Here is a 22,682-nt window from a genome sequence, read left to right on the forward strand (position 1 = left end):
CCTTGATTGTTGTAGGTAATACTGGGAGGGATTAACCTCCAGGCCAATTGGCTGTGAGAATCAGCTGTGTCTGCAGGGGAGAACTTCTGTCCTGGATCTCTAGGGAGGTGCTAATCTAGCCTCTGCCTGAGGCTATCCAGCAAACGCCTCCATGCAAGGCTTGGGCGGGCGGGTCCCAGGGGATCAACAGGGCGGGCGGAGCGAGCAGTTATGGCTGCTCTCAGTCCTGCCTTCAGAGGCCCCACTTCTCAGTGTTCCAGCAATTGCTCCAAGTGCCTCCGAGAGAAAGCTGCCCTCGAGTTCTGACCGATGCCAGGCAGTCCCGCTTCTCCCATATGAGTCTGGGTCCCCAGAGACTTGCCCGGAACTGGAGCTCAGAGCCTGAGACTCCCTCCCGATTAAAAAAGACAACCGCGCCCTCAGCCGCCAGCCCGCTCCGCGTGCGCCTCTGTACCTTAGTATTTTACTTCCGCACCACACCTCCTCTGAGTCTCAATATGCTTTTCTCTTTCCTTCTAGTTATAGAATTTCCACTCAGCCAGCCTTCCTGTGGTTCTGGGTGATGTCCGTTCCGTCTTTTAGTTGTATTTTTGAAGTGGTTGTGCGAGGCAGCAAACTCCGGTGTTTACCTATGCCGCCATCTTGGTTTCCGGCATTAAAGATTTTTGTTGTTTTCATGATCAATTTCATATTGCTTGTACTTTTATTGGTGTGTTTTACTTTTGTTATTATTGTTGTTAATCCTTACCAGAAGATATTTTTCCATTGATTTTTAGAGAGAGTGGGAGAGAGGGAGAGGAAGAGAGAGAGAGAGAGAGAGAGAGAGAGAGAGAAGCATTGATGTGAGAGAAATACATCAGTTGGTTGCCTCCCACACATGCCCCGACCAGGGTCAAGGATTGAACCTGCAACCCAGGCATGTACCTTTGACCGGGAATCGAACCCGAGACCCTAAAGTGTTTGGGCCAACACTCTAACTTCTGAGCATACTGCCCAGGGTGAGTGTGTTTTACTTTTATAATCAGAAAAAAAGAATATAGTGTACAAAACTTTGAAATGAAGTAGCCTCAGTAAAGCATGCAGAAAACAAAACAAGCCCACACTGATCACCCAGGCCAATTTAGAGCAGGCCAAAAAGTCTCAAACAGGATGAAGAGGGGTTGGTGGATGGTGAGTTCATTGCAGGGGAGAGCCTGTGTATACAGCAGCATCAAAAGACAAACCAACAACAGAGCCCAGAGTTCTGCCGGCACAGAGACCAGATGGAAAACAGTGTCCCTGGAAGGGAGCTAAGAGGAGCATCCAAGGGCCCTAACCCAACAGGAAGGGAGAAGCAGGAAGGGATTCCATATGCAGATGGATGGATTTATAGCAGCAACACCGTGCTTGATCTAAAGCCAAAGGCTGCTGCTTTCCATCCTTAGTGAGCTGCTGAGCGCTGGTGGGAACACAGAGGAGGCCGGGAGAGGCAAGGCTCTGTGGGTGGTGGTAGCTGTTGGTGTTGGCAAAAAAGCCTAGGATTGCTTCCCAACTGGACTTCATTTTATTATTCTAAGTCGCAGGTAAATTAGACATGTTTGAATGTGTCTTACGGAATCTTCCGGAGCATAATAGCTTTGTTGTGGCTTCCTTAAAGATTGCCTATATTTCCAGGAACTTTTCAAAGCTTTATTTACCCACTCACCTTCCCCATTTTTATTGAGTAGTCTGTGCAGTTTTCCAAGCTAAGTGTGGAGATGAATATTAAAGGTAATTCGGGTAGAACTTCTTAGCCCAAGGAACTCACAGCCTCATAGTAAAATAAACAAGAATGAGACAATCACACATTCGAGTTACAATGTGATAGCTTAGAAGAGTAGAAAAGGTCAGGGTTTGACTATATTTGTTTTCTGACTCTGTGACCTAAGGTAACTACTTCAGTTAGTTTTTGCATTGGTATCATGTCTAGTACAACTACTGTGCCTGACACATGGTAGGTACTCAAAGTATTGCTATTATTATCCAAGTCCCATAAAAAGAATATAAGTAAATCAAAGGTCATTTCCTTGAATGGAAAAATAGGATAGCCCAGCTCGTGTGACTCTTTGGTTGAACGTTGACCCATGAACCAGGAGGTCACGGTTCTATTCCTAGGCAGGGCACATGCCTGAGTTGTGGGCTCACTCTCCAGTAGAGGATGTGCAGGAGGCAGCTGATTGGTGATTCTCTCTGATCATTGATGTTTCTATCTCTCTCTCTCTCTCTAACTCTCCCTTCCTCTCTCTGAAATCAATAAAAACATATTTTTAAAAGAAAGAAAAATTAGATAACATCTCACAGAATTATTTTGAAAGTTATCAATAATCGTTTCCTCCAAATTACTTAAACCTACAAAGATTAATCATTGTTAAACTCTGCTAGTACTTGAAGCAAAAACAGAAACCATTGCTGTTTATTCTTTTAAAAAAATGTAACATGAGTGCTTTTTCTGGATGCACAAGAGTGGGTAGTAAATTTCTCCCCCAAGATGCTCAGTGGGCTTCTTTTATTGCCTTATGCACCTATAAATAGGAGTCTTGAGAATTTGGGGCCTTGGAACATTTCTGGTCTACAGAGTTACTTTCTTGTGTTTCCTGTGAAATCTTGCTCTAGCATGTTTTGAAAAGTTCATGGGAAGTATATCAAATTTATGTCCAGATATGCTCCAAATAGGGATGGAGGTTCTGCTCCATTGTAAGAGTCTCAGAGCAGGGGTCTAGACTGTGGTATCATCAAGAGACTAAGACCCTGCACACTCAGGATACACCAGGAAATGTGGCCCAAGGAAAACAAGATTATGTAGACCTGATAATAGCCTTTTACCCCATCAGAAAGGCCTGTGGTCTTCAACCTATATGACCAAGGATGAGCTGGTACAGCCTATCCCCTCTGGGCCACTACTGACCAAGGACAGCTCTAGCCCTGCATCTGTCCCCACCCTCAGCTTGATCTTAGCAATGTATCTGGTTGTTCAGTCAGTGAATCCTCAGACTTCCCTGAGTGTCGTTTATGTGGTCAGGATGGTGTTAAGCGCTGTGATTTGTATAAAATAGGCAGTTCCATCAGGTTGACTCTGACAGGAGGCAGCTGGTTGTTGAACTGCCTCAACGGTAAAGGTCTTGCTCCTTCAATGAAGCCTGGCTCTGTGCTTCCTTTCCAGAGATTCCCACAGCCAACAAAGATTCTGGCCAAGAGTCCGAGTCCATTCCGGAATATACGGCAGAAGAGGAGCGGGAGGACAACCGGCTGTGGAGGACAGTGGTGATTGGAGAACAAGAGCAGCGGATTGACATGAAGGTCATCGAGCCCTACAGGAGAGTCATTTCTCATGGAGGTAGTCCAGCTCTTTGTGGATCTTGGAACAGGGGAGCAGGCAGCCTTATATTTTTATTAGAAAATGAAACTAGGGTTCTCTGCAGCATGGCACCCCACAGACCCTATTGGGCAGTCAATGTTTAGGGGACTGTAGAGCTAAATATATCACTTCACACCCAATTCTATAAACATTGCAAAGCCGACTATGCAAAAATAATTTTCCAATGTGAAAAATGCTTTTCATATCACAGATCTGATAGTTGTCATCTTCTATGCAAATTTTTTGAAAGCCAGAGTTGTCCAGTTTAATAATGTCTGTTCAGAATTCATTTGGGTTGGTTGTAGGGTTTAATTGAATTGTTTTTGAGTCCATACTACCGTAGCCTGCAATAAGAACACTATAGTAGAGCTGCTTCTAATTACAAAATAGTATTTTGAATCCTCTTCAGAAGCTTTAGGAAATCTTTTTAGACTCAGCCTTGTCATTGTTTTCCCCTCCCTGAAACTGGCTTTTCTCTAAACTCCATTACACCTGTGCCTGACAACAGCCAGTTCCAGCCAAAACCTCCATGTGCCTAGTGAGGGGCAAGGGAGGACAGTGGTGATTGGAGAACAAGTGGTGTTTTGTATTTCTAGTGCTTTCTTGGAGCTTCAGAGCCTGGACTAATCTGGGATTCACAACAAGTCAGATGAGCAACACATTTAACGTGGTCAACTTCAGAAAGCATCGACGGTTTTTTTATTTTTCTGCTGCATGCACTCCTTCCCTGCAGTCCCGAGGCACCCCCCTAACCACTAGGCTGTTCCGGAACAGTGTAAGCTGACGAGGCAAACATTCTTCCCTCTTCCTCATCAAGGACAGGGAAATAAGCATCTTGGGACAACATTAAACTCCTAGCTTTTGTTTTCTAACTGGCAGAAGGACATTTTGTATTTTTCAATCAAATTTCCCTCCACCAGCAAATTTTCCACTTTCCAGCCCATGCATTGCTCCCTGCAGGTAAGTATCTGACCACCCAGGGACTCCAACCATGACAGTGAAGGAAAATGCCAATAGGTGTCCTCAGCCATGACCTACCTTTTCCCTGCTTCACAGTGTGGCCTGAAATGGCAGTATGTCCCCAGGATAGTGCTGTGGGCTGGGGCCATTTCCTCTGAGAGAAACTTTCCCATAGCCCTTCAGAATAGAGCTGGCCTGACCTCCCGGAGGTGACAGACAAGTGGTCATAGAGCCAACCCTTTGGTATGATGAAAACCACAACCTGAATGTCACCCAGATCTTCCCAGAAGGCCATGCCTCCTTTGTACCACCCATCGGGCACAAAGGAGGTATGATTTGTTTGGAAATAAAAAACAAATCAGAGGCTAACTATAAAAGTAGCCTGTGTTCATTCTTAAAAAAGGACAAAAAAGTGTAGAACAGTGATAATATTTATACATTTCTACCCCTTGGTCTTAAATGGAGAGCCGTTGGTTGTAAAGAAGGCAGGCTCACTGCTCCGCTGCTCTCCTAACACCTCTTGTCCCTCCAGTACACCCCCCTGCCTGTTCTTTCCACCACAGTAAAAGTATGTGGGTTGTGTGAGTGGGTCTGCTGCCTGAATTAGGAGAGAGTGGTTGTCATCAACACAGTAGGGACAGAAAAAGCCCTGCTTCTGCCTGTCACGTCCTCTGGGATATAACTGAGCTGACCCCTCAGGGATGACCTGGTTTGCTGTGCCCTCCATCCCTGCCACCTACTCCCATTGGCATTAGCTCCTCTTCGTTCTGTTGCTGAGTTCGGTTTTTGTCTGTGTGACTGTCCAGTTTGGAAGACAAGGCCACCTTTCCTACCCCCAGCTCCACCTCGTCTTTCTCTGGGCGCTGGCCTGCATGATTGTGCCTCTGGCTGCACCCATCTAGCACGTTAGCGTGATGCCGCCTCTTCCTATGCCCTGAACAGCTTTTGTGCTCCGTAGGCAAAGATCGTTCAGATGTTGCTTCTGAATTTGTCAGAGCTTTGTCTTCTGTGTTGGAAGCTCACACCACTTTCTTAGACCTTAGGGATGAGAAGGCAGCCTTCCTTAGTTACCAGTCTGTGGAGTTGGCCATCCTGGCTTCTGATGGGCATTTAAAAAGCAGCACCCCACCGTGGATGGGAATCTTGTTTGGGTGTCTTGCATTTTGCTATAAGGATGTTTTCCCATTCAGGCCAACAGAGAAGTGCCAGCTGTTGTGCTCTGCGCAATTGCAAGATGAGAGTTGGGGGTGGTTAAAAGAGCTGCATAAATTACCCAGAAAACAAGGCCTTACCAAGTGTCCATACCGGTTGGGAATATCAGTGTGGGAGAGCAGTCTTTGAACAAATAATCCGGTCCTCTGCTTTAGTGACCTCGATGTGAGCTATTGTCAGAGGCCCTGCACAGATTTACAGTAACGAGGTTCAAGACCCAATTTTTCCAGGAATTAATTTGTGATCTTGATAATTAGTCACATAACTTCTCTGGGCTTCAATCACTTCATCAGTCATAAGAGGGTGACCAATATTCCTGCCATCTGCTTAAATAAAAAAGCAAAGAGAGGCCTGGGTAGTTTGGATCCGCCAGCAGCGTGGGGTCACTCTGAGGCCAGAACTGGCTTTTTTGAACTTGAAGCAGAGAATATATTTAAATGACCAAGGGCAGCTGTGCCATAGCATTGTAACAAGGAGTTTCCTTTCTTGTTTTTGTTTTTGTTTTTTTTATTTCTTTCATTATAGGAGATTCAGGTAACCTTCTCTGCCGTGTTGCTGGACAAATGATCCTGGAAAGAATGAGAAGAGTTACTGGCTGGTGTGTGTGTGTGTGTGTGTGTGTGTGTGTGTGTGTGTGTGTGATGTTTTGGTTGTGACTGTGGCATCTTTCCTTCTGTCTCCATTCCATTTGCGGGCCAGCAAACTTGTGTTACGTCCCTTTCATGCCTGTCTGTTCTGCCTCAGGTAAGGTTTGCATCACTGCTTCAGAGGGTCTCAGGAGGCACCATGGTGGGATTGCTCACGCACCTCAGCACACATGCTCTGAATTCACTTTATGGTCATTGAGAAGAGAGGCTAATAAAATACACATTTTTAAAACCCAAATTTCAAATGCATCATGCAGTTGCTGACGGGCAACTTCACATGAGAAAGCTGCATATTTAGAATAGAAGTCGGGTTAGCCAGTCCCCTTGAGGAAATCTGTGAGGGACAAGAGGGAATGGTCCACTCATTCTGGTCATTGCACTTTGTCAGCCGTTGCTATTTACAGTGTCTCCAAAGCCTGTCAACAATGGCACCAGCTCTTGACTTAGATGGAGAACTCTCCTGAGGAGCTCTTCTCCTTCCATTTCCTTTCATACATCTCCTCCTCGCCTCCTGTTTCCTTCCTCTCTCTTTTCTTCCCTTCCAACTGTTCAGGTGCCCCAAAGTACAAAAAGCCGTCTTCGTAAATTTTAGTAATTTTTATGTAGAGCCATTCCTGACTTAGACAATGGTCAGAAGATGGTAAGTTGGTCCTTAAGCATTTGTTTGGTTACATGAACTCCAGTGAACATGACAGCGTTCCAAGGACAGACAGCATGGACACAGATCTGAACTGCCATTTAAGACGACCTCTGAAATACTGTTCATAAACCCCAGGCTTTCATTTTTTGAGAAACTCTTAGAAATTCTTCAGAAACAGAAAAAGAAATCAAAGCAACTGAGCAGTCATGATCTTGATGTTATTCTGACAGCCAAACAGCTACATTTAGAAAGATGCTTTCCAAAGGATGCTTTTGCACCTGCTTTTAAGCTGGATTCATTATGTCTGTTGTCTCTTCTGATGAAGCCACCTTTTTCATTGTGCTGAGTCCGAATTGCATACCTTCATGGGGTAGGATTAGTGTAGCTAAGTCAACTTATCCTTTATGAATTTCCATTTAAGCTTCTTAAAGAAAATTGTTCCAAGGAACAAATACTTCTTGTATTGAAATATATCTCTGTCATTTTCCTTCATATCACATTCTAAAAGTGTGTTGGCAAATATCAACATATTGGAAAAGATGGAACTAAAGCAAAGAGTCCAGAGGGAAGCTACTGCAATCCTGTTTCACAAACATGTGTTGCATCAGATATAGACTTACATAGGTAGCATCTTCTGTAAACACTGTATACAACCTCAAATTAGTAATACACATGAACCCATAATTTGATATATTTTTAGATGGTATCACTCTCTTCTCCACCTCTTTTGTGGTAGAATCCCACTCTCTCTTTGTAGAGAACATCTTATTAAACTGCTTTTCAAAAGTTAAGCCCCATCCAAATCTATATCCAGCCAGTATTTTACTGCCTTGTCATCACCAGAGGGGTATTTAGAGTTCAGAAAGAATGAGACACACTGAGTTCTGAGAGGACTGGATCAGGCGTGAGCGTGTGTCCTGTCCTCCCACTCAGAGCTTTGAGGAAATCTCTGTAATGATTCTGAAGTTCAGAACTATGTGATACGACAAAAATTGCAAGTGTTTAAAAGGGGATATAAAAACATGACCCTACAGTGCATTGCTTCCATGTTGAAGTCTAGAAGACACGTGAGATCCCATACAGAAACCCGTGGGAAACTGATCAACTGCTGCCATGAATTTCAAAGATGAGCTCTAAGGGAACCCAGAGCTTGATTAAAGGATGGAGCCGAGCTTTCCAAAGTGGGTAAAATGTCCTGAGATATCTCTGCATTTTCCTTGGCCCTTAGAGTTTCAATAACACACTTGTCTGCATCTCCTGCCTCCTATTTTCTCACCACCATCTGCAAATAGAACTCCACCCTCCACCCATGTTGCCAAGAAGTAATTCTCCAGTTTTTTCCAAAGCATCTATTTTCCTAAAAATCCAGACCAACCCTTCTTGAGTTTGCCCTTTCTCTAAGAGACGAGGCTCTGACTTCTGTGCCCAGTTATCTCTACCGGAGAGTATTTCCCTCACCGTCTATTGCACCTGGAGATCACAGGGAACCAGTCCTCCAAATCAAAGCCAAGGCGGTTACTTGTCTACTCACAAGCATCTGGTCGCTGAAGTCTGTGAGTCGGAGATTGTAGTGGAATTTGGTGACTAAGTTTTCCCTCCAAGTTAAAATTTAAAAGAGCTAAAAATGTGAATTACTCTGGACTTTTTTTTTAAAGCCATGAAAGGAAAAGAAGTATTATATAAATTATGTTCTTAAAATATATAAATTAGAAACCCATAAATCAGAAGGTGTTGCTCCTATTCTTTGATAAATTGAGTATTTATACACCCAGGCATGACTATGTACAACACATGTAATCGTTCACAATATATGGATACCCGATATATGCAAATATATTCACACACTATATATAAGACTCTAGATAACATATATGTTAACCACTGGGAGATAATTATATGTGTATATACTTATAAAAGTATAGTCTGTATAATACTCAATTAAAGATATATCTGTTTTAACCACATCCACACACTTGCCAAGGCTTCCAGATTTATTCTTTAGGTTAAATATTATCTTGTTAAAGCTTTCAATTGGTTACAAATGTCTTTTTGTTTGTCTCCCAGGATACTATGGGGATGGCCTAAATGCCATCATTGTGTTTGCCGCCTGTTTTCTGCCAGACAGCAGTCGGGCGGATTACCACTATGTCATGGAAAATCTTTTCCTGTGAGTGATACTTACAACAAAGTGCTTTGAGTTAATGTCTGTGGGCATGTATGGCAGATCCGCATTTTTAATAAAAGGAAATAAGTGATGTAGACTGTGCTAAGCCTTTGAGAAAAAGCCAATGAAATCTCTGTCTAGGAACATTGCTCAAGAGACTAAAACCTTTAAAGTCACTCTTGTTAGTAGAATGGATTGAAAACTAAACAAACACAGCTTGGCCTGCATTTTAAAATGCTGTAACATTTCCTCTGGGTGAAGTGTTAATATTTGTTCCCCGATAACATGTTCTTAGTCAACAGATGAGAACCTGGCTTCATTTAGATCTGCCCTTATTTAATCTGGGTTGTCCTTAGTATATGATAACATTTTTGACATTTTTGAAAGTTAGGTTTCTTACCCACACATATTTTTAGTGTACCTGCATTAAAAAAAAAAGAAAGATAACTGTATATTTAAATGAACAGTACTCACTCTCAGAAATGATCTTAGGTAACTGCATTCTTCTCCAGGTGAAGAGGTAATATGCACAACCATTCTCAAATGTTATACACCCTGTCATTTAAATGTTACCTAATTATGGTGTAGATAAAATGAAGCATTTCATGTGGGAACTGAAAACACTCCTCTTCCTTCCTGTGATCAGATATGTAATAAGTACTTTAGAGTTGATGGTAGCTGAAGATTATATGATTGTGTACTTGAATGGTGCAACCCCAAGACGGAAGATGCCAGGGCTGGGCTGGATGAAGAAATGCTACCAGATGATTGACAGACGGTAGGTGGGCTCCATTATTTAATCCCTAGTTTTACTTTCTCAATAATTCCTATTTCTGACTCCCTCTTAGTCTACCAAAATGCAGTTATATTTTAGGAACATTGAATTATGCAGAGTTGAGATAATAAATGATAACATATTAATCAAAGTGTCACTTGGTGCCCCAAGCAAATCCTCCCCCAATTTTGTTAAATGTTGTAGTGTCAGACCTAATGACCAAACTGTGCTTTAAATTCTGCATGTTATTGCCACATTGAGGCGCAATTTGAGCTGCTAAACCAGCATCTACAATTCTCTACTCGTGCCATGTGATCTTGATGCTATTAATGTGCATTGGGTCTATTGTGATTTTGGAAAATGTTGAGCTCTTATTTCAGAATTCACTGTTAATTCATGTTAACCACTAGCCCATAAGGTGCCTTTGGGTGCCCCTTCTTCAAGATACTTTACTTTCATTCGTACTGGTTTTAATAGAACAAAACACATTATTGCCATGTACAGGGAAACTGTCATAATAAACATACCAGTTTATGATATCTATGATGGGTGTGGCATCCACTTAGATGTAGCTCCTTACATAACAGCACATGCGTGCCCTGTTACAGTAACTAAAATTCGTTTAATGATCCAAACATTCATAAAGTAGCATTACTAACGCTGAAAAATGTGCCTGAAAATCAACAACATTAAAATGGTAACCTGCAGGCCAAACAACCACTTGATATATGGTTTCTGTTTTCACTATATGTAAGAAGACACCAAGGCTCAGAGATCAAATAAATTAAGTTGCTTGTAAAAGTGTACTTTTCAAAATAGTAAGGATAATGCTGACAAAAATGAAAAGCATTGTTAAGCAAAAATATGCCATGATGGTTATAGATGTATAGACTCTGTGAATACAACCACTTTAGTTTATATTTATTCTGAGAAAATAATGCTTGAATCACAAAAGTTTCAAATTACGTATCAAAAGGCATTTTTTATGAATTATGACTATTCTATACTTTCCCTATTGGTAATAGCAACTTGCCTAGAACTCTGTGTATATATTCTTATTTGGGAACATGCTTTCTTTTTTAATTCCCACTAAAAATGGGTTATGAGTAATTGTTTTTCCTTTTTCAAACTAGGTTGCGGAAGAATTTGAAATCATTCATCATTGTTCATCCATCTTGGTTCATCAGAACACTCCTTGCAGTGACACGACCTTTTATAAGGTTTGATTATTATTATAGTAACAGTAAAAGCATTATTAGTAGATTTTTAAAAAATGTATTAATTGACCTATAAACAAGAATTAATAAATTAAGAGGGTATTTAGGAAGATATTTGCCTCTGCCTTTCCTGGAAAGATACATTAGACTATCCAGTGAAAGACACTAATTAAGAGTGAGCATTATTTCATAATGATTGTTTCACCGCCAATTATTATAAAGCATGATCTCTATGTGGGTTGCTGTAAATATAAAAGATGACAGGGTGGGTTTCCATGTCACCTTACACAAAGGAATAGACAATACTTTTAAAGTGATATATGGTAAAGAGAATAGAAAAGACAGAGTAACATGACAATAGAAAATAAAGACAAAAACCAAGGACAGAAGCAGGAGCCATGTCTTATCTTAATTGTTCTATTTTTGCTGAACAAATATCATGTGGGTCACCAAAGTTAGGTAAAGAGTCTGGGTAGCCTTGTTGACAGCTGTTTTAAATCTCCCATGAGGATTCTCAGTTTCCTTTTGGTTCAATTCAGTGAATATTTATTCATCATTTATGTTGTCCCACATGCTCTATACCCTTACATTTTGGGAATGCACAGAAAAGTAAGATAGATGTCATAACATAGAAAGACTTGGAACAGTTAAATGAAAGGGATAGTATGCATTTTCTAGAGAACTTAAAAAATATAATAAAATAAAGTATTGCCTAACATCAGGATACAGATTAGATAAACTGACATTTTTCTACCTCAGAGTTATTGATGAATCCCTAAGCAAAATTCTGCTAACCTTACTTCTGGAGAAAAAAAATTGAGATTAAAATCCCCTCCCCCTTTTTTAAACATAAATTTTACTGTGCCTTTCAAATTCTACCCTTTTTGCTCAGTGTTCACTTATAATTATTTAACATTCCCATTTTTTACTTACAACAATTGAGTGGCATGATTCAATCTAATTTTCCTCTGACAAGGTTAGCTCTTCACATGTCAAATTGCCTTAAAAATAACATGAAATATTTAAAGTATACAAAGAAACATTTATTTTAATAATAGCAGAAAATACTTTGACAAGGAGTAGGAATTCATGTACAGTGAATAGCTTATAAAAAGTTTAATGTGTAAAAAGTAAACATTAGAACTGATATGGATTTGATGATTTTTTAAATAATTCAGTCTTTACAAAACAAATGTTTCTTGTTGATAAATCACAAAATGTTTATTACTATAAAAATATTGAAAATTGTTAAAATTCAACATTATTGATTGAAGGGAGTTTCAATACAGTAATAATTACAACAACAATAATAGCAAATAGTGTTGTGGTAAATTACATATAATAATGACTTACATTTATTGATGCTTACGTGCATTATTTCATTTCATCCTCATGACAGTCTTCTGAAGGAAGTGCTATTTACTATTTTCGTGATACAGGAAAAAACCCTGAGAATCAGTGAGGTCAAATGAATTGTCTAAAGCAGGAGCCAGCAAACCCACTGTGTAAGGGATCAGATAGTAAATATTATAGGTTTTGTGGGCCGTATCGTCTCAGTCACAAGCACCCAACTCCACCATTGTGGGGCAGAAGCAGCCACAGACAATATATAAACAATAAGGACGGCTGTGTTTCAGTAAAACTTGATACTTGATTTATGAATACTGAAATTGAATTTTCTAAATATTTTACATCACAAAATATTCTTGTTTTTGATATTTTTTTTCTACCATTTAAAAAATATAAAACCCATTCTTAGCTCAAGAACTGTAAAAAGCAGTTAACAAGTTGGCTGTGGCCTGTGGGCTGTAGTTTGTCAACCCCAGGTCGAAAGTAACATGTAAGTGAAACTCAGGCTTTGAACCCAATCATCTGCCTAATTCTGAAGACCACACATTTGTACGTACACATTGTATTTACAGTTCCATCATGTAAGGCCCTCTTTTAATATCCCCCTTCTGAATCAATTCACATCAGTGTAACCAACTTTTACACCCAAAAGAAGAGGCCACTTAAATGTATTTTGGGTCTATTTTATAGGTTGTTGGTAGTGTGTGTTCACCCAAGTCTTAGCAGGGCTAGAAGTGACTGTATGGAGAGGAAGGTTGCTCACAAGGCATAGCCAGTGACCCAGGGTCAAAACTGCAAGTAAAATGCTAAAAGGTAACTACTATGAGAGAGGTATATGACACATTCCTTTTTAAAAATGAATAGTCTGTTGTGCCAAGCACTGGGCTAGGTGCTGGAGACTGATGAATTAAATAGCTCAGTTGCTGTCCTTAAAGAGGGCAAAGCAGGCAAAGGCATACAATAAACAATTATAAAGCAGAGTACAATTAAAGCACAATGAGGGGTGATGACTCAAGGTGAGGGGGAGTTCTGGGATCAAAGATGGAGAAGGCTGAGAGTTGCATTGAGAGAGGAGCTTTCCAGAAGAATGAGCCTTCAAGGTGAGTTTTTTAAAGAATACATTCTTCTTGATTTCAGAGAGAAAGGGAGAGGGAGAGAGAGAGAAACATCAATGATGAGAGAAAATCATTGATCGGCTGGCTGCTTCCTGCTCACCCCACACTGGGGATCCAGCCCGCAACCCCCAGGCATGTGTCCTGACCGGGAATCAAAACATGATCTCCTGGTTCATAGGTTGACACCCAACCACTGAGCCATGCTGGCTGGGCAAGGTGAATTTTGATGAACTAATAGGATTGGCTCGCTAAAACCAGGTAGAGGAAATAGCAGGTACAAATATACCAAGAAGGAGAGGAGGTGGCATGTTTAGAGAACTGTACATTCCAGCGAACGTAACACCGGAGATGGAGGTTTCCCCTTGCGTGCCTACTTCCTCCCACTCACTCCATTCACTCTGTCTTTTATCAAAACCTGAGTCTGGCACAATAATCTGGAGGAAGGAAGAGGTCCAGTGTAGCATATCATTGGTAGTGTGCGTTCACCCAAGACTCATCAGGAGGGCTAGAAGTGACTGTACAGGGAGGAAGTTGCTCACAAGGCACAGCCAGTGACCCGGGGTCAAAACTGCAAGTAAAATGGAAAGATAGATCTATAGAGACATGACCTTGAGAAGCTTCCTGCTAGAATGCACAGTAGTTGAAACAGAAGGAAGTACAGTTGGCGGACAGCTCAGCACAATCCCAATAGACTGGGGAGGACCTTTTCATTTGAAACCATCTGAGAAAATTCAATGCTTGATCAAGTTCCCTTTCAAGTGGAATAATAATGCATTTTTAAAATTAGTTTGCAATTACACCAGTAATGGAGACATGCATTCTTATAAAACATCTAATCATTTAGATGGAAGTGGTTTGTAATTGAAACCCAATCATTGGAACCGGTTTTTAACTTTGGTTCATCTGGAATGAACTCTCAGACTAAAACTTTACAGAAAAATTTTGAAAATATTTAAAATGTAACTAAAACTAAAACAAAAGAAAGAAGAATAAAATGACAAGATTTTTGTTTGTTAAAAACAAATAAACAAACAAGCAAACCATAACCAGTGACAGTGCAGAGTGGCAGGAACCACAGGAGGTCATGTGATGTGTGGTCCAGAGTATAAATCCAGGCTTTGCCACTTACTGGTGGTGAGTACTTAACTCCCTGTGTCTCGGTTACCTTATCTTTAAAAAGAGAATAATAAGAGTGCCTACTGCACTAGCCTGTACTAAGAAATAAATGAGATGATTTATATAAACCACTTAGTCTCTGGCACGTAGTAACTACTCAGATAATGTATCCTTTCTGCTCAAGAGAGTGCTGGGACAAGGTATTAAGTATATCGGGATTTTCAAGAAGAGGCAGTGACCTTAGGAAGGATGAAGGAGCAACTAATCATAGATTCTTCTTTCCTTCCTTTTTTTTAGTTCAAAATTCAGCAGTAAAATTAAATATGTCAGCAGCTTATCAGAGCTCAGTGGGCTGATCCCAATGGATTGCATCCAGATTCCAGAGAGCATCATCAAGTAAGTCCTGATGGTTCTGAAGATTTGGTAAGAAATATTGCATGTTTGGAAAAGGAGATTAGAAAACAACTCATTTCTTCAGTAGTGGGGAAATGGCATTATCTTATGGTTAAAAGAAATTTTAAATACTCTCCAGTAAGATTAGTGTTCTGTTCTTTTAGATCCTTTTTCACATAATCTTTCTTTGGAAGTATTGACTACTGCTCATTTTCACTCTGAATTTTACTATCATTTTGGAGAAAGCATAAATTTAACACAATCAGCACATCTGTTACTTGTGTCTCCCATTCCACACAGACACAATCGGGTGTGAGCACAGCACGGATTTCTTTATCGCCTTGTATAAAGTTATTTGCCTGCATGACCCTAGGGAAAGAGGAGTGAGGGGAAGTAACCTTCCTCTGTTTTCTTCTGAATCCTTTTCCTTCATGGTTCCCTTCAGGTGAAAAATAAGGCTGAGTGGTGAGTGGCGGTTAGGGACAGTTCCTCACTCAGCACGGGGTAATGAAGGCACCAGCGCTGATGCTGAAGGCCACAGGATTGTGCTACAAAAAATAGGAGTATAAGTTAACTAAACAACCACTTGGAGCTAGAATTTAAAAACACAGATACAGGAGAGTGAATACTCCTCTTGTTTCATGGTTGCAAAGAACCATTGCTTTCTGTGGGTCGTGTTTTGTTTCACTGTGTCTAATTCCCTCGTTTTTTATTTGAATCGAATTGAGAGGAAGGTAACCATCAGCTCAAAGAAAACAGACAAGGATACCCATCTTTCTTCAGAAGATGGATAAGAAAATGGACCTTCCAATCTGGGCACCCCCATAAAAATAGAGTCCTCATTTTTTAAAAAAAGGCATAGAAACTGAAAGGGAAGGATTCTCATTAGTGTGTTTCTATGCCAACTGCGCTCTATATCATTCACAGATATGGGAAGACACGTCAGTAAAGAGAAGTTGCTCATGCAAAGAATAGGTAGGAACAAGGAAAGATGGAACTAGAATCGGTTTGGCTGGCACCCGAGTTCCTGAGCCCTTTCCTAGTAGTTTCCTTCTCCTCCTTTAATGTATCCATCCAAAGTCAAAGCTCAGGAGTGGATGCATTTGATTTCCCTACATCCCAGCATCAGGCAAGAACCCAGGGTACTGACTGGGCTTAGAGTGGCAGTTGGCTCAGCTGAATCAAGCAGAGTGTTCGTAAAGCCCCAGCAATGGCTCTCATCTTCTTTAGCTTCTAAGGTTCCCACAACCAGCACACCTCACAGCTCTGGCCTGCTGCTTCAAAATGATGCGCCCCATCTCAAAAATCAACTCCTACTCTTTATATTAAAAGAAAGTACTGGAGCACTCACCTCCTATAATACTGTCTCTATTTGTAAAAAATGACAAGGACATCCTCTTTTCTAGTGGAAGTCAGCATTGTCCACACTCTAGGCCAGTGATGGCGAACCTATGACATGCGTGTCAGAGGTGACACGCGAACTCATATTTTTGGTTGATTTTTCTTTGTTAAATGGCATTTAAATATATAAAATAAATATCAAAAATATGTCTTTGTTTTACTATGGTTGCAAATATCAAAAAATTTTCTATATGTGACATGGCACCAGAGTTAAGTTAGGGTTTTTCAAAATGCTGACATGCCGAGCTCAAAAGGTTCGCCATCACTGCTCTAGGCAAATAAGGTAATGCTTCTATAGGGTGGCTGTTGGAAAAAGATGAGAGAATGGGCTTTGGAAGCTTATTATTAGATGTGAATCTTCCTTACTGGCTCTAAGTGTCTCTGAGACTTCAAGCAACATATGAAAACTCTCTGTGTCTCAGCCTCAGCCTCGGTGTACTGGAGAAGTGAGGTGCAGGTCATGGCATGGCCCTGAGGACCAAATGAAAACAAAGTACACAAAGCATTCAGAAAGCCTCCTGGCACAAAGGTGGTGACCCAGAATGTTATTTATTATTATCATGTTGCTTTTAGAGACTCACTGTCATGTGAGAAACTTTAGTTGAAAAGTTAAACATGCCCTTTTCATTCATCTACATACATTTGTTTCCAAGGGCTCCATTAAAAAGTCACTTCAGGAGGAAGGGTTTCATTTGGAATGATTTTCTTCTGGAGAAAGAAATTTACAACCACTCATGTCCTCCTTATGTACCCATGTTATCTCCTGTCTTCCATAACCCGTCTCCTCTGGTCGGCTTTTCTGCCATTTTTGTTACTGGCCTTCATTGCTTCATTTTCATGTTATGCCATTTTCAAATCGATACAAGCCATAGCTCCGTCCTATCACTGTGTAACATTCAGAGTATCTGATCTCAGCCAATCCCAGCAGTGATATTCAGCTGGGATGGAGCTTGTCATCAAAGGGCTTAAATGAAAGAAACACTTGCCTAATCTGGAATCAAACTTCTAGTCACTGATTATAGTCAATTCTTGTTATTTGCTGGGGTGATGTTCTAGAACACCCAAGAGCAAATACTAAACTGTTGTTCCTAGAGGAAGTACAGGGTTAGGTTCCTTTGAGCCTCTGGTCACATTTTCATCAACCAATTAATATATAACATTGTTTTATGTGTTTCTGTTTAAAGATACCTTGCTAGATATATATTGCTGATTCATTATTATTGAACTCATGGCCAACAACACTATAGAACAAAGTTTATCTAACACATATATATTCCCCATAAGGTACAACCCAGCCTTCTTGTGCTTGAGATCACTACACAGCATTTTATCACTATGTTTGGGGGCCATTTTAAATGGCAAAATACCAACAAAAAGCAAAACAAACAAACCAACCCCAAACCATGGCACTTAATAGATGGCAAAAAGGACATGTGTTTACAGCATGAGAGCTGAAACAAGAAGGCAGAGCCTCACCTGCCACATCAGCTGGGCAAGTGCACATCAGGTGGCGCACATTTCCTGCCGCTCTAAGGCCATCCACAAGTGATCATGAAAAGTGCCACAGGTCTTGAGTTGGGGGTTGCAAACAAAGGTTAGCAAGTAGGTGAATTTACAAACAAAATCTGCAAATAATGAGGATTGGCTGTCTAACATTAGAAATCCTAAATCATTGGTTATATCTAATTAAAATAAGATTTCTCCCAAAATGCAATGGGATTACTATTTGGGTAGGCTTTTTCTCTCATGTTCTGACTGTTCTTTAAAACATTGACCTGTCTTTTCGTTTTCATCCGTTGGCTCATTTTCCTCATTGCATCCATTTTTTATCTCATAAGGTACGATGAAGAGAAATCTCATAAGAGAAGTGTGAGGTAAAAATCTCTTGATCTACAAGTCATGCTGGACCCTCTGTGTGTGTGCACCATTGTCTTATTCGTGGGTGACCTCAACATGCTACCAGAGCACTTGCACCAGTCCCTTGTGTATACCATTCTCGGTCTTTGTCTTGTGTGTAAAGCTGTTGAGGTCAACCTAATTTGCAACTGAAACCTACTAAACAGATACATCCCTGACATGGCCCAAGCTGCAAGCTAACTTTAATTACTCAACAGGCTGATGTGGATGTTTTCAGCTTTTTTCAGCCAGCATGTTTCCGATCTCCTTGCAACTTTCATATTCACCATTATGAAGGATTTTGCAAAGTAAACATATGTAAACACTGAATGGGAGGAAATGACTCCATATTTAATTGAAGGATTGTCTCTCAGGGCTCCACAGGATGGTTTTTGAAAGCTAATCCGCTCCACTTACGTTTGGCTCTGCTTTGCTGGGTGACTGTCTCACGCTCTGCTTGCTTTTTATCTTTGTTTTGTTTTCTACATTGATGCTTTTTGCTCATGCAGACTGGATGAAGAACTGAGGGAAGCATCAGAAGCAACTAAGTAAGACTTGGTTTTCATTCAGCAGCTGGCGTGGTGTTGGCTTGCACTTCAGGAATGAGTTGGGAGAGCCTGCATGCCGGGTGTTGTATTTTTTGCATCCTGATAATAACGCTGCTATTTAGAAGTTCCCTTTGTCTGTGATAGACGCAGTTGCAGTTATTTGTCCTATAGCCTATTTTCCCCAGAATCTTGGGTTATCTTGAAGAACGTATTTGTTACTATTGTTTAATTTTTTTAAATGCACATGCAATTTTATGCACCACAGCAAAAAAATACATCACAGGCACACACATACACACACACACACACACTATAATAATAAATAAAATAATAAATAAATAATAAATTAAATAAATAAAATATTAAATAAAATAATAATAAAAGCATAATATGCTAATTAGACCAGACGTCCTTCTGGACGACCTTGCTGACAAAGCTGGGGCTGTGAGGGAAGCCCGGGTCCCAGATGCCAGAGGGAAGCTGGTGCCAGCAGGCCTACTCTTGCATGAATTTTGTGCATTGGGCCTCTAGTGTATATATAACACATATACTATAACGATCATCTGGATGTTATATTGAGGCAACAAAACCTTACTAATGGAGAGAAATGATACAAGTGGAAATTATTTTTGTAGAACCAATTTAATGACTTTCAAATACTATTTTTCAACACCTTATTTAGTGACTTGGAAATATTGCTTAATCAACAGCTTTTGAGCTGTTTGGCTAAATAGGAAAAAAAAAAACCATTGCTCACTATTGTTAAAGTATAATTTTCAAAAAGGCAAAATCATAACTTTAACGCAAATATAAAATGAATTCATGCCAGTGATTTTATTTAACTAATTACTTAATGAAGGAACCAGTAAGGTGTTAAAACCAGTTCAAAGAGCATTTCTGAAGCTAGAGATCAATAGGCAATTTATGAAGGAATGTTAGGATAAGATTGTTGGTTTAGGTACAAAACTGATTAATGTTCAGCAGGGCAATAAACAACCTTAGGGTTATCTTTTACTAGAATGCTGGACAAACATTATTTGCATCTCTGCTCAACAAAAATCTAAAAGTGAACCTCTGATCCTAAGAGTTGTAAAATAGTCCTTCAGTCCACTCAGTGCTGCTTTGAAAGAATATCCAGTAATTTCCTTTTTTTATTTCCAAATTACAAGTAATTTTTCTGACACTATATGTTAAATGGAGACAAGTACTATTTGGCATGTTTGCTGTATTTCTCCATTTCAAATGTTGCTTACACTGTTAATTTTTATGACCAGCTCCCATTTTAACAGACATTGCAAATGCAGGAAATCTGGACAATGTGCAAACAGCTACAAATTCTGTATAAATAAGATCTTAATTAGTGGCATTTTTCTGCAGAGATGTAAATGCCAATTCCTCATGAAAACAATCCATTTAGATTTTTTTTCCTATGGCCCATTTTTATTGCACGTAATCTGTAGAATTATTTCCCTCTACTGTGAATCTTTTGGATTAAAAATTCAAGGAAAGTTTTTTGCTTTAGAAAGTTTAGCATTAGGGTAGTTTACTGGTACAATATTTCTATGCTCTAGTTTTCTTTTAACATAACTAACACCCAGTTAGACTAACAATACTCAAAATTATGTAAATTTTTACTCTAACAAGTTCTTCTTAGGCTCTAACTCAACTATTGAAAACAAGAAGTTGTGGAGGGAAGATATTAGAAATCAAGAAACCAAATGTTGGTGTAATGTAAAGCATTCATTGGTACTCAAATTGCACTGTGACATGAGATTCCCCAGAGAGAGAAACAGTAATGAGTTTCTCGTTAAGATTCTTTTTAAAAAATATATTTTTTTATTGATTTCAGTGAGGAAGGGAGAGGGGGAGAGAGATAGAAACATCAATGTTGAGTAGAATCATTGATCACCTGCCTCCTACACACCCTCCACTGGGGATTGAGCCCGAAACCCAGGCATGTGCCCTGACCAGGAATTAAACCATGACCTCCTGGTTCATAGGTCATCAGTCAACACTGAGCCACACTGGTCGGGCTAAGATTCTTTTTTTTTTTTTAAGGATAACATATTTATGAAATTAGAAAGTTTTTTCCAAGACAAAAAATGGGGGGGCCCTAACCGGTTTGGCTCAGCAGATAGAACGTCGGCCTGCGGACTCAAGGGTTCCAGGTTCGATTCCGGTCAAGGGCATGTACCTTGGTTGCGGGCACATCCCCAGTGGGGAGTGTGCAGGAGGCAGCTGATCAGTGTTTCTCTCTCACTGATGTTTCTAACTCTCTATCCCTCTCCTTTCCTCTCTGTAAAAAAATCAATAAAATATATTTAAAACAAAAACAAAAACAAAAAAATGGGGGGAACTGACATCAATGATTTTCCAGCCAAACCCATTAGAAAGTCAGATTGCCATGTTTTTTCATCAGTACCATATAATCTTGCCTCTTTCAGTAGACTTTTCCCCCCATCCATATTTTTACTCTTCCTGCATAGTTACCATTGAGAAACAGTTATCATATTTGGTTCAGTTGTGTAGCTTTCTTTTTTTCTCTCAACCCCTTCCTTTTGTTCTCTTTCCTGTGCCCACCCCCTGGTCTCCCCAGGTTTCTAAATAGTCTCAGGCCATGCTGAGATGTCTTGATCTCCTTCCTAAAAGAAGCACCAAGCTCATCCCCAGTACATAGCAGATGCTCAGTAAATTTTTGCTGCATAAATTGATGAATATTCATAAGATTAAGATGGTTGCTGTGGAGCAGTATTATTGTGCCTCAGAATAACCTGAAGCACTTGCTAAAACACTGCATCCTGGGCCTCCCAGCAAAGTTTCCGATTTAGCAGGCCCGAGAGCCTGTATTTCTAATAGTTCCCATTGATGCTGGTCTCAGGACCTTGCTTTGAGAATCACCACCTTAAAGTAATTGGCCACATAAAAATAATTAGATTTGTCTTAGGGAGCTCTATGCTCTGACTTTGGAATCAGTGGCTAAGCCACCTATCTGAATTCTCCTCCAATTGACCCTCCTTCTTTTGATGGTGACATTACATGTTATGAGAAATTGAAATATATTTGCACATTTGAAAATGTGCAAGGAGAAAGAATTTTACTCTGTTGATCCCACCGATGATTGAAATGCCTCTGTATCCTACCATTCTGTCAAACCAACTACATCTTCTAAACAACTCTTCAGCCTCTAAGGTGACCCCCAGATCCTTGGACAGACTGTGCATGATGATTTGGGGTTCAGCAAACACAGTCACTGCAGATCTGTGGTGAGCCTGTAGAAGCCAGATATTCTAGGTTCTTTCAATTAACAGACAAATGCACCCTGAATTTCTACATGACCTTTATTAGAAAGCTGCAGGCTGGCTCTAACCAAAGGCAAACATATACCCTGCCAGGGAACAAAACCTACCTGTCTATTGTTTTGCTTTACTCCCACCTGTGTTTTCAAACATTCATTCTCTCTCCACATACACACACCACCACCAGCACCTCTCATTGCCTTTCAGAAGGTGATTTCTTCAGCCTGCCTTATTTTTTTTAAACTTTACATCTATACAGAAAAAAAAATACTTTTGAAAGTTACATTGTATATAGGGAGCCATTCTTAGGTTGAAAATGGTGCAAAATCCACGTGCTGCCTTTAGAGTGACAATATCTACTGGATGGCAAATTGCTGTTTTCTTTGGAAGAAGTATGCGAAGTTAAAAACCAGAAAAGCTAGCTTTGGAAGATTGCCCTTCCTTGATTCCAGTCCAGCTTTGCTAGGTTTTTCTAGCACACTGTCAACACTTGCCTGACTGTCCTTGTTCACTAGAGTTGCTAAATATACTCCATGAAAATATCAGATTATCAGAGAGAAGGGTGGGGAGACGGGGGGG

The 22,682-nt window shown here is 40.2% G+C and overlaps 1 protein-coding gene across 2 annotated transcripts in view; it reads left to right on the top strand.

The window, feature by feature from the left end:
- The window catches only part of PRUNE2 (prune homolog 2 (Drosophila)), a 211,639-nt gene that overhangs the window by 179,735 nt on the left and 9,222 nt on the right, over nucleotides 1-22,682 (top strand). The window contains exons 13-19 of one of the 2 annotated variants that reach the window (XM_014541265.1): nucleotides 3,179-3,352; nucleotides 6,071-6,079; nucleotides 8,897-8,999; nucleotides 9,643-9,774; nucleotides 10,905-10,991; nucleotides 14,867-14,965; nucleotides 18,769-18,807. In XM_014541265.1, coding sequence (XP_014396751.1) covers nucleotides 3,179-3,352; nucleotides 6,071-6,079; nucleotides 8,897-8,999; nucleotides 9,643-9,774; nucleotides 10,905-10,991; nucleotides 14,867-14,965; nucleotides 18,769-18,807 — 643 coding nt within the window. The remainder of the gene's footprint in view (nucleotides 1-3,178; nucleotides 3,353-6,070; nucleotides 6,080-8,896; nucleotides 9,000-9,642; nucleotides 9,775-10,904; nucleotides 10,992-14,866; nucleotides 14,966-18,768; nucleotides 18,808-22,682) is intronic. The other variant, XM_014541264.1, reaches the window with a different exon arrangement.

The sequence above is a fragment of the Myotis brandtii genome, unplaced genomic scaffold (assembly GCF_000412655.1).
Source record: "Myotis brandtii unplaced genomic scaffold, ASM41265v1 scaffold266, whole genome shotgun sequence".
Taxonomy (NCBI): Eukaryota; Metazoa; Chordata; class Mammalia; order Chiroptera; family Vespertilionidae; genus Myotis; species Myotis brandtii.